Genomic DNA, 11,494 nt, shown 5'->3' with positions numbered 1-11,494 from the left:
ATATTTCTAGCTATTTTTTTTTTTTTTGTCAAATCATGTGTTAGCTGCTGCTTTGGGTAGGTTTCTGTGACCAATTTACAACACATCTGAACATACAAAGCTGTAATACTCTACAATTACCTTCAGCAAGCATGGAAACAGGAAAACAAAGCCAAAACAAATCCTGGCCAGGACGCGTCCTGGGAAAATGGCACGTATGGTCACCCTATAATACAGCATACTGAATCCCAAAACTGACATGCAGAACTGATATACCACAGGCTTCTCTTCTTGTGCTTTCAAATCTGCGAGGTGAATGGAAGTTCTGTTACCACTGCTCCACAAGGTCTGTTTCTAGTGACGAACAACAAAATTTCAGCATATAATGGTACATTTAGTTAAATCCAAAGCTATAATGAATTGTATTGCTCTCAGTGACATTGAGACCGAGTTTCGCGATCGATATTTCTGGGTGTCTGTTGATGTGGGCTTTGCAGGCCATGTCCCGAGATTTGAGGCTGTAGGTATGGTGCTATGGCTTGACAATAATCTGTACCACAAATAATCACATATTATATTTAAATTAGTAAAACTGAAATAAAATTACCTTCAGCAAGCATGGAAACAGGAAAACAAAGCCAAAACAAATCCTGGCCAGGACGCGTCCTGGGAAAATGGCACGTATGGTCACCCTATAATACAGCATACTGAATCCCAAAACTGACATGCAGAACTGATATACCACAGGCTTCTCTTCTTGTGCTTTCAAATCTGCGAGGTGAATGGAAGTTCTGTTACCACTGCTCCACAAGGTCTGTTTCTAGTGACGAACAACAAAATTTCAGCATATAATGGTACATTTAGTTAAATCCAAAGCTATAATGAATTGTATTGCTCTCAGTGACATTGAGACCGAGTTTCGCGATCGATATTTCTGGGTGTCTGTTGATGTGGGCTTTGCAGGCCATGTCCCGAGATTTGAGGCTGTAGGCATGGTGCTATGGCTTGACAATAATCTGTACCACAAATAATCACATATTATATTTAAATTAGTAAAACTGAAATAAAGTTTAACATAGTTACCAAAAAAAAAAAAGCATGTAAGAAAATTACTAAAACTTAAAATAGAATGAAACTGAAAATATATTGAAATATAATTCAAACTATTCATAAATACTAAAATTGTATATAAATAATACTAAAGCTGGTCAACAATATCTGGTTTTCTCTAAACTCTCTATTTCCTCTTATAGGCCCAGAGATCTGCCATCTCTGAGTGGCAGATAATGTTCCTGAATCAGGACCGTTTGGATGCGATGTCTATCTCTGAAGCCAGGCGAATGGGATACATGGTGGATTCCACTCCAAACAGGGTGGTCTTTCGCTCTGCCTACAATCAGCCACATTCAACAATCACAGAGGCAGGTAGGGATGTAACGATTCACTCAACTCACGATTCGATTCGATTCATGATTTTGATTTCACGATTCGATTCGATTTACGATTTTTTTACAAAATGAAACCTTAAACCGCATAAACACATTTCATTACACCAAATACACAAAATAATGTTCTTTTTAGCAACGTCATATGACCCCTTTAAAATTGAAAATTCAATACTGCCCCTAAACACTGGTGACATTGTTGTGGCTTCTCCATTTTGTGTGCACGAAATAGACTTGCTAATTAAAAGTGTTCGGTCAATGATTTTGACCCTCGAAAACCATTTTGGCTGCTGCACATGGAAGAGTTGAGTTTTCAGGCGTTTCTTGAACATTTTCAGGAATTGATCTGGCTGGATAGGCTTAGGAAGATCTTTCCAGCAGCAAGGAACAGTGAACAAGAACAATAACAAAAGTTATTTTATGCTGCAGGTAGGGATGTAACGATTCACTCAACTCACGATTCGATTCGATTCATGATTTTGATTTCACGATTCGATTCGATTTACGATTTTTTTACAAAATGAGATTTAAGACAAATTATAAATGAAATGTGTCCTTTTATTATTGCTTGGACAAAATGCTGCACATTTCTTTGTGAAATTGAAATATAACACTATAATAATATACTAATATAGCACTTGCATATTATTGCTCTTTTGTTGGTTTTGATTGCTTCTATTGTCCTCATTTGTAAGTCGCTTTGGATAAAAGCGTCTGCTAAATGACTAAATGTAAATATAATGTAAATGTAAATAACAAAACTAAATTGAAATTTTAAAACAAGCCCCAAATCAAATAAGTATGTTATGCTGCATACATGCAACATGAGCCGTTTTTAATCTAAATTACATTGTATAATTTCTAAATTTGAAGCAAAAACAGAATGGTTTGACTTCAGTTTTGTGAAACTATACATAAAAATATCTGCATGAAACAGAAGCAGCAGAAGAGCTGAATGAGACGCAGATTCACTCTCTGCCAGCAGGTGGCGCTTAAAGCGTTTCCTTGGTTTCTGCTGTAAACAAACCAGCTGCTGCGCTTATGAACAGCAATGATACAGTGTTTCCTTGACTGATACTATTGAAATACTTCATTTTGTGACGTCAGAGGGGCCTAACTACAACATTGTTGTAGGCAGTTTAGTTTAATGAACCTGGTGCGCTATCCTAAAATTATAACACGTAGGGGGCGCTACACATGTATCTATTTTAAACTGTATATCTATTTACTGATTGATATGTAATCTGCATCCTTGTGTAGTTGGGTGATGGCTACATTGTGTATGAAAACGAGGTCATTTCTTATGAAGGTGCCATAACCAGATTCCTGACCAGGAATCAGCCATTAAAGGGAATCAAAATTTAGGTATTTGTCAATATATGAAACTCGTAAGTATGTGAACATTGAATTAAACATGATTGAATCTTTGAAAACAAAAAAAATCAGCTCTTTTTTTCCTCTGAATATATCAGGCTCACTGTGAGATGCTTCTATCCACTTGACTCTGTTAAGAAGGTTTTTTACATCCAGATTGTTTAAAGGGGTCATATGATGCGATTTCAATTTTTCCTTTCTCTTTGGAGTGTTACAAGCTCTTGGTGCATAAAGAAGATCTGTAAAGTTGCAAACACTAAAGTCTCAAATCCAAAGAGATATTCTTTATAAAAGTTCAGAGTCAGCCACACCTACCTAAAACGGCTCGTTCTAACACGCCCCCACATGTCTACGTCACTATGTGGGAAGATTTGCATAATGCCGCCCAAATGTTCACGCAAAGAAAGAAGGCGTAACTTTTATTCTCACTGTAGTATTGTTGACGCTGCAGCCATGTCGTGAAGACGCTGTGTGCTTCGTTGTGAAAGCGAAACTACTTTGTTTGGTCTTCCAAAAGAGGACACGACTACAAATCAGTGGTTAAGTTGTATTTACAACACTGTTCCAGAACAGTTTAACCCAAATATCCAGATGTGTGCAGCACATTTTATGGAGGACTGTTTACTGATCCTGGGAGAGTAACGTTACACTAAAATGCCGGCAGTTCTGACTCACAGTCTGTAAGTACGTTTTCATTTAAAGGATTTGCTACTGATGATTCAAACGCGAGTTTTGGGCAGTAGAGTAGCACTTGTTGTTTGTCATTTCTCTGATCACAAATGCAGACAGAGTTTTATGTTTACGCGGCGCGTTGCAATGCAACGCAACGCGTAAAAAGACAGTATAAGCCATTATAATCAGTAATTATGTCCCCACTGGATGCAACAAATGCCTCGTTTGTAATGGATTTTAATGTTTTTGTCTCGTCGCTCCGGCCGGGACACGGCATCAACAGTATGTGAGGGGCGTAACATTTCCGTCTCACGCTTGAGGTATTCGGCCAATCACAACGCATTGGATAGCTGGCCAATCACAGCACACATCGCTTTTTCAGACCGATGAGCTTTGTAAAAATCGACACGTTTCAAAAAGGCGGGGCATAGAGGAGAAACAATAATGTACAGTATGTGGAAAATAATGTGTTTTTTTTTCTTTAAACCGCATAAACACATTTCATTACACCAAATACACAATATAATGTTCTTTTTAGCAGCATCATATGACCCCTTTAAAAGACCTGGCTTTGGTAGAGTCAAATTTACAGACACTACAGGTGTAATAGGTTACTAACACTTTCTATTACAGGACAATTCATCAATCATTTTTTCTCTTTGTATCTCTGCATAACCTACAAGGACTACAAGGAAACCTTATCAGCTCTCAGGCAGCCTCTGACACAGTTTGTGCAAAGAGGACTTCCCTCATCAAATCAGGGCAGGAAGACATCAGAAGACAGTTACCACGCCAGCAATATTCCCTATCCACACAGAGACGTACCCAACTCTTCAAGGAATCTGGTGTGAAATTTACACCCCAAACGATTATTAAACACAGCTCTGGTCCATCTATGACACGTGCAGGGCAGCAAAACTCTTTTGATGGCTTGTTTGAAGACTACAGATCTTTCCTTGTTGACCTCCCACAGAAAACGTCTATGAAAAGGAGTGGCCAAAATCATCATAATTCTAGGATGAGTGGTGACGACAGTTCAGCTTCAGCTTTCCACAGGGGATCAAAAAATGCATCACACGTCATAAATAAAACCTTGCCTTACATTTTACAGTCTGTCACTGCCATCAGTAATCCAACAAACTACAATCCAAATAGCAATGAAGTGAGTGACCAGCTTTTCCTGAGAGAATACATGGACAGTTACACTCCTGACAGTGGTTTTCAACACTCCCCAGATCATTTTAATGAACTGATTAACACTCCGTCTACAAAAGATCCTTTACTCTATACTAACAAAGACAATATTATTTCTAACAAACTTGAAGCAGGCAAAACTGAACAGGGCCAAACACATTTGGAAAGTTACATACTTCCCACATTCAACATGAAATATAAGAACAAACTTGACACTGAAAGCAGTGCTCAGCCATTTAAAGAGTACGGATTGGAAAAAGTAGGCCTTTTACCTGTAGCAGATGAGCACAACAATTTCATGCATGAAGATGACGACTATAATCCAAAGACATTAGCGTTTTTGCATACACACCAGCAAAAAGAAGTCGAAGATAGGCATTTTCTTTCTGATCATAAGCTTTTAGCAGTAAAACCATCATATGACAAATTGAGAGGGACCCTGTTCTTTCCTGGTGGCAGAAGCCATTATGGTTCCAGCATTCATAAAGGAATAATAAGAGGTAATTTTCCATTGCTAAATTATGTACAACGCATTTAAGTAACATACATGATAGAACTGTAAATTTAAGCAATTTATTTTTTATATTTTTCAAATGTTCAAGTTAACATATTCTAATACTGAAACCACACACTCCTGTGTCGATGTCTGCTCCACCACAGCTCTTACACTGACGACTCATACTGGCAGCAAGATCCAGACCTGAGGAAGATAACATGAACACCATTACTGAACAAGAAACATCTGACTAAACACACAATATCCATTAGGCAACGTCAGTTTACTGTTATTGGGATATTACAACAAAATACGTAATAAAATTCTATAAAAACGTGTAGTAGGTGAATGTTGTAGTAAACTATACAGCAGGTCCACAGCGGGATTTGAACCCGGGTCGCCGGATCACAAACATCCCTGACATGCTGCTTCGCTACGTAACAACACGGCTAGCGAACTTCCACACAATACCCAGTTGAGCCTCCTTCATTGTCGTTCATGAATCATATTTTCCCCCCTATTCGGATTAACGTTACCTTTATATTAGATTGATCTCTAATGTATATTTTTAGTGTCTATAAACCTTGCTGAGCTAATGTTTTGATATGTGCACATATGCTACCAAATGAAAAGCTAGCTTGCATAAGACGTGATACAAATTTAACCATAATACAAACAGCGCGTTTTCATCGTTTTATTCTTTATTTCATATGATAAAGACTCGCATAAATATAAAGCATCTAAGACATAAACGCTAACCACTCACCTGTCAAAGGAAGTAACGTTACGTTAACGTTAAAGACTTGACTTGTGATCAAACACTTTAAAGCAGTATCCAGTATCCTCCACTCCTATTTATGATTAGGTTTTATAAACTAATTAAACTGCAATCATTGAGCAACATGTTTAAAAGGACTAAATTAATTTTTATGGTAAAATATATCATTTGATTCATAACACCATTACTGTTGTGACTTTCTAGTACCCAAGTCAGCGATACAACATTGAGGGCTGTTCTAAAAACTGAATATAGAGGGGAGGCCGCTATGCCGCAATTCTTCTTTTAGTTGTTTTGCTTATTTTATTTAACTAATATGTTTCATTCAGGGGAAAACACAGTTTTTGAAAATATTAATGATACATTTATCTTTATTATAATCCTAGTTATTCTGCTTAGTTAAGCACTTATATTCACGACACCCCCATTTTGATAATGCACTGGGCCGGTGGCGGACCCCGGTCTTAAAGCGCGATAATATGAAGGAGTGTGTGTGCTGTTGTTTAGCCGGTTCGCTAATATCGCACTCTTTGATAAAATAAAGTATTGTTCGTTATATTTGTAGTCGCCTGTCTGTCCTTGAAATATAAACACCGCTAGGTTAAAAATAATAAAATCGGTAACGATTGAATTCAAGACTTTGATTTTGACAGAGTTTAAGACATGCTGACCGGGAAGTACATGTTGTGCAATTCAAAACGTGTGCAGATACGTTAGTTTTAGTGAGTTAAAATAATAATTGAACGTTATTTTATTAACCTTACACTGTTTAAATTGAGATTCACGAGAGCTGATGGAGTGGGAACAGCTTGATCTGAATCCAAGGATTATTGCTGCTGTTAAAAAGGGTTAGCGAGAAAATCCACCTTGAGTACGCTTAGACTTAAATTGAATTCGCTCCTTGTTTAATGTTATTTTATTTTACTGTTCAGCCAATTTTAGATCAGCCAAGGAGATCCTCTGTGTCTCTGGTCCGGATTTGCAGAGACTGACGCGCTTGTCAAAGACTGATGTTCAGAGGGTGCATTGTTCTGTAGCGGCTGTTGTCCGCAAGTCCAAGCCGGTCACAGGTGGGCTTCGTTGTACTACTATAGTACTACTTTTCATTTTAAATAAATGCAATACTCTTGTGAGAATCAGCCATTTTTGAAGCCAAACTATTGTTTTAATATATTCTCAGCTTTACAGCTGATCCGGGGAGAATGTCCTGTTTTGGAGGCCGGACACAGGCTCTCGTTTGCCTGCCCCGTTCTGGACGGTCTGATGCGCGGTGGTCTCCCGATACGAGGAATAACGGAGCTGGCAGGCGAGAGTGCTGCTGGGAAAACTCAGTTCTGTTTGCAGCTTTGCCTGTCTGTCCAGTATCCGCAGGAAAACGGAGGGCTTAATTCTGGTAAGGGGACATGAACCCCCGTTTTTATTTGTTTGTTTTGTTACAGGAATAGAAACGAACTGTTGAAAAAAAACGAATTTCCCCTGACTGGAAATTGAAACATATAACAATTATAAAGCAGTGGCTCTCAACTTGACTCCAAGTTGTTTATGATTTACTGGATAAGGATTTTTAGCCAGTTTCTATCCGATAAAATAAAAATTGTAGGCTATTAATTTTAATGATGTCTAGAAAGCACACACACACACACAAATTCTAGATCTAAAATTCACACTTTTAGAATGCCCTGAATTATCCAGGTTTTCCAAGTTAATCAGAATCAGAATGAGCTTTATTGCCAGGTATGTTTTCACATACGAGGAATTTGTTTTCATGACGGAAGCTTCCGCAGTGCAACAGAATGACAGCGACAGAACAAAAACACAGATAATAAAAGAAGGATGAAAGGAATATAAAGGAATCCTGGTTCTTTAATTAAAAAATAATTATTGAGGGAGGTCAGTAAAATAATAATTTTCATTTTTTTTAGGTTATTTTAATGCTTGTTTTATTTTAAATCATTTTAAGCCATCTTGAGGTCCCCTTGGAAGTAGGGTTGGGAATCGAAAATCGATTCTAATTCCAGAATCGGATACTTAAGGTCAGGAATCAGACACTTGTTGTAAAATTAAAATTTCAATTCCACCTATCAATTCCTGTGTGCACCTTTTTTTTTAGGTGGCGAAAAGGGGTTGTTAAAAATGTATTTGTCTTTGTATCATTCATTCAAGAGATTCATTCAAAAACACTGATTCATCCAGTAATAAAACAAGTAAATCTTTAGTGAGTCATTGAATCATTCCATTCATAAATTCCATGAGATTTTGTTTAGTTGTCTAATATTTTTTCTTTAAATTGTGAGAGACTCCATTTAAAAAAAGTCTCAATTTTTCCAGAATCATACAGCTCTATTTTGCAAACTATTAGAATGCCCTGAATTATCCAGGTTTTCCAAGTTAATCAGAATCAGAATGAGCTTTATTGCCAGGTATGTTTTCACATACGAGGAATTTGTTTTCATGACGGAAGCTTCCGCAGTGCAACAGAATGACAGCGACAGAACAAAAACACAGATAATAAAAGAAGGATGAAAGGAATATAAAGGAATCCTGGTTCTTTAATTAAAAAATAATTATTGAGGGAGGTCAGTAAAATAATAATTTTCATTTTTTTTAGGTTATTTTAATGCTTGTTTTATTTTAAATCATTTTAAGCCATCTTGAGGTCCCCTTGGAAGTAGGGTTGGGAATCGAAAATCGATTCTAATTCCAGAATCGGATACTTAAGGTCAGGAATCAGACACTTGTTGTAAAATTAAAATTTCAATTCCACCTATCAATTCCTGTGTGCACCTTTTTTTTTAGGTGGCGAAAAGGGGTTGTTAAAAATGTATTTGTCTTTGTATCATTCATTCAAGAGATTCATTCAAAAACACTGATTCATCCAGTAATAAAACAAGTAAATCTTTAGTGAGTCATTGAATCATTCCATTCATAAATTCCATGAGATTTTGTTTAGTTGTCTAATATTTTTTCTTTAAATTGTGAGAGACTCCATTTAAAAAAAGTCTCAATTTTTCCAGAATCATACAGCTCTATTTTGCAAACTACTCTTAATCGAGTCCAGTTTTTATGTAGCCTGCTGATTTTTGTTCATGGTATTCAGCAGCAATTAAATGTTTTGTAGCAAGAGACACAGAATAAATATGTTTGATATCTAAATGTTTGACTTCATTTCTTTTTAACCACTTCGGACTCAAAACTGTGAATTGGAATCGGAATCGGAATTGATCAAATTCAAACAATACCCAACTCTACTTGGAAGTTTTCTGAGGTCCGCCAATGGGCCTTGGACCCCTGGTTGAGGACCACTGCTATAGATTGCTGACATTTCAACTATCAGAAACGCATCGAGTATAGTTTGAGATCTCTTTTGAAATTGGCCATGAGAGATTATTGGGGTAGAAGGAGAGTTCAGAAGAAAGTAATCATTTTAATAAATGTCTGCTTAACTACTGTATTATTAACTCACATTTTATATGGTCATTTAACAGGAGCTGTTTATATTTGCACTGAGGATTCTTTCCCTATCAAACGACTACGGCAACTCATTACCCAGCAGCCCCAGCTCAGACCAGATCTGCCACCAGCTCTGATCCGCAGTCGGCGTTTTAGCGACAACATCTACATCGAGCATGCAGTTGACCTGGTAAGACTGGCAAACATTCCTCTTATTACAGATAATAACCATCAGAAAGCACTTAATGCTGCTTGATATGTGAGCAGGAGGCTCTGCAGGCGTGCGTGTCTCAGCGTGTGCCTGTGCTGCTGAAGCGAGGGCTGGTCAGACTGCTGGTGGTGGACTCTGTGGCAGCTTTGTTTCGCAGTGAGTTCCAGGCTGATGAGGCTGTGCAGAGGTCACGCCACCTGCTGGCCTTTTCCAATATACTTCACCACCTGAGTCATGAATATGGTGCACCTGTAGTCTGTGTCAACCAGGTTAGACCGGCATCTCATTTCTAACACCTAATCAGAAAGACTATACAATATGCTCTGCGAACAATATAGATCTTATCATTTGAATTTAAATAACATGCAAATTGTTCTTATGCTATTTCTCTGCTCCAGGTTACAGATGTTGTGGACGGACCAAATCCAGGAAGGTGTGACTATGGGTGAGTGTGTTTGTGTCAATTTAGCCAGCAGCAAAACGGCCCATATACAGTGGCAAGAAAAAGTATGTGAACCCATTAGAATTGGTTGGTTTTCTGCATTATTAATGTCATCTGATCTTCATTAAATTCCCAAGTATAGAAAAACACAATGTGCTGAAGCTAATGACACATGAAGTACAACTAAACTATAATCTTTCATGTCATTTATTGAACACATCCCAGTAAATATTCAGCATATTGTGCTTTTCTACACTTGAGAATTTGATAAAGATTAGATCACATTTTTTGACCAATTAATGCAGAATACTAACCAATTCCAATGGGTTCACATAGTTCTTGCCGCTGTATAAAAGCTCAGCTCATTTCAGAAGGTTTGGTGTAATTACAGAACTGGACCGAACATATTTTGAGCTTCTGATGCTCTATTATAAGTTGTTTTTAACTTATCATACACAGGCTGGTGGGCAGTAAGGTGCTTCCTGCATTGGGCATCGCTTGGGCCAACCAGGTGATGGTGAGACTCATGCTCAGGAGACTGGCGGGGCAAGTACAATCAGACAGCCGAAGCAGTGCTCCCCGAAAATTAGAAGTGGTTTTCGCCCCACACCTCCCTCGAGCGAGCTGCCTGTGTGGAGTTTGGGAAGAAGGAGTGAGAGGGATCCCTGATGACAATTCAGACCTGCAGCCACAGGGCTCTTCATGATGAATTATCTGCCAAAGGAGCAGATGGACAGGACTACTTAAAACACAACATGGCAGTTAACAGCTGCTAATGGACATAAATGTTTATAAAGGACATTTGAATGTTTTTGTGAGGAATGGCTAAATTTATACCATTTGAAATGAATGCACATTATTTTTAATACACGATTATTACAGGTATTATGTGCAAATAATTTTGTCAAATCTAATCCTATTTTTATAATAATTTTTATTATTATTATTATTTTGCCTTTGTTACAGAATAAATGTTTTCCTTAGATATATGTTGTCACAGTTTTCAAACATAAATATAGTTCCAAACAGCAATAAGTAAAGTGAATAAAGCCCAATTGTTACCCCTCACCTGCCCTTGAAGAGAACGGGTTATTTTGTTCTTTCATATAAGAAAACAGCAAATTCAGTTTACTTTAGAACCAGTCCAGTCACTCTTTGATCGATCTACCGACCTACAACACTCAAAACAAGGACAGATAGCATTAGTTGAGACTAGGCTTTGATATTTCAAACAGAAAGGCAAATAGGCATTTTTCAGAAAAGCTGTTGTTTTCTACAATGCTTTCATGCCATGGTGTGCCCCAGTGGTAAACCCTAACTGTGTATCAAAAATGATCATGTGACAATGTAAAATGTTGCACATGATCCTTCTTACCATGAAATCAGTTTTTCTGTTTGGGGGAAGTTCAAACAATAGAATGTATATAGAGAGAGTTTAAGAGCAAAAGAGAAA

The 11,494-nt window shown here is 37.6% G+C and overlaps 2 protein-coding genes across 2 annotated transcripts in view; one reads left to right on the top strand and one right to left on the bottom strand.

The window, feature by feature from the left end:
* The window catches only part of LOC107755207 (transcription factor IIIB 90 kDa subunit-like), a 63,312-nt gene extending 63,179 nt beyond the window's left edge, over nt 1-133 (bottom strand). Inside the window, exon 1 of the mRNA XM_016571926.1 lies at nt 121-133. Within this exon, the coding sequence (XP_016427412.1) occupies nt 121-133 (13 nt within the window). The remainder of the gene's footprint in view (nt 1-120) is intronic.
* Nucleotides 134-6,420: 6,287 nt separating this feature from the next.
* On the top strand, nt 6,421-11,252 carry LOC107755221 (DNA repair protein XRCC3-like). Its single transcript, XM_016571938.1, has 7 exons — nt 6,421-6,786; nt 6,871-7,008; nt 7,119-7,331; nt 9,424-9,578; nt 9,656-9,868; nt 9,998-10,044; nt 10,501-11,252. The coding sequence occupies exons 1-7, from the start codon at nt 6,732-6,734 to the stop codon at nt 10,745-10,747; spliced, it is 1,068 nt and encodes a 355-aa protein (XP_016427424.1). The 5' UTR covers nt 6,421-6,731; the 3' UTR covers nt 10,748-11,252.
* The last annotated feature ends 242 nt before the right edge of the window (nt 11,253-11,494 follow it).

This window comes from Sinocyclocheilus rhinocerous, unplaced genomic scaffold (assembly GCF_001515625.1).
Source record: "Sinocyclocheilus rhinocerous isolate Xijiao unplaced genomic scaffold, SAMN03320098_v1.1 scaffold562, whole genome shotgun sequence".
NCBI lineage: Eukaryota > Metazoa > Chordata > Actinopteri > Cypriniformes > Cyprinidae > Sinocyclocheilus > Sinocyclocheilus rhinocerous.
This window is presented reverse-complemented; position numbering and strand designations above follow the sequence as displayed.

What these genes read in the sequence shown, in the direction of transcription:
- LOC107755221 (XM_016571938.1), top strand. Translation starts at nt 6,732, where the DNA reads ATGGAGTGGGAACAGCTTGATCTGAATCCAAGGATTATTGCTGCTGTT. An exon ending in AAACGGAGGGCTTAATTCTG is followed by an intron (nt 7,332 to 9,423) that starts GTAAGGGGACAT and finishes GTCATTTAACAG; the next exon opens with GAGCTGTTTATATTTGCACT. An exon ending in CTGTAGTCTGTGTCAACCAG is followed by an intron (nt 9,869 to 9,997) that starts GTTAGACCGGCA and finishes TCTCTGCTCCAG; the next exon opens with GTTACAGATGTTGTGGACGG.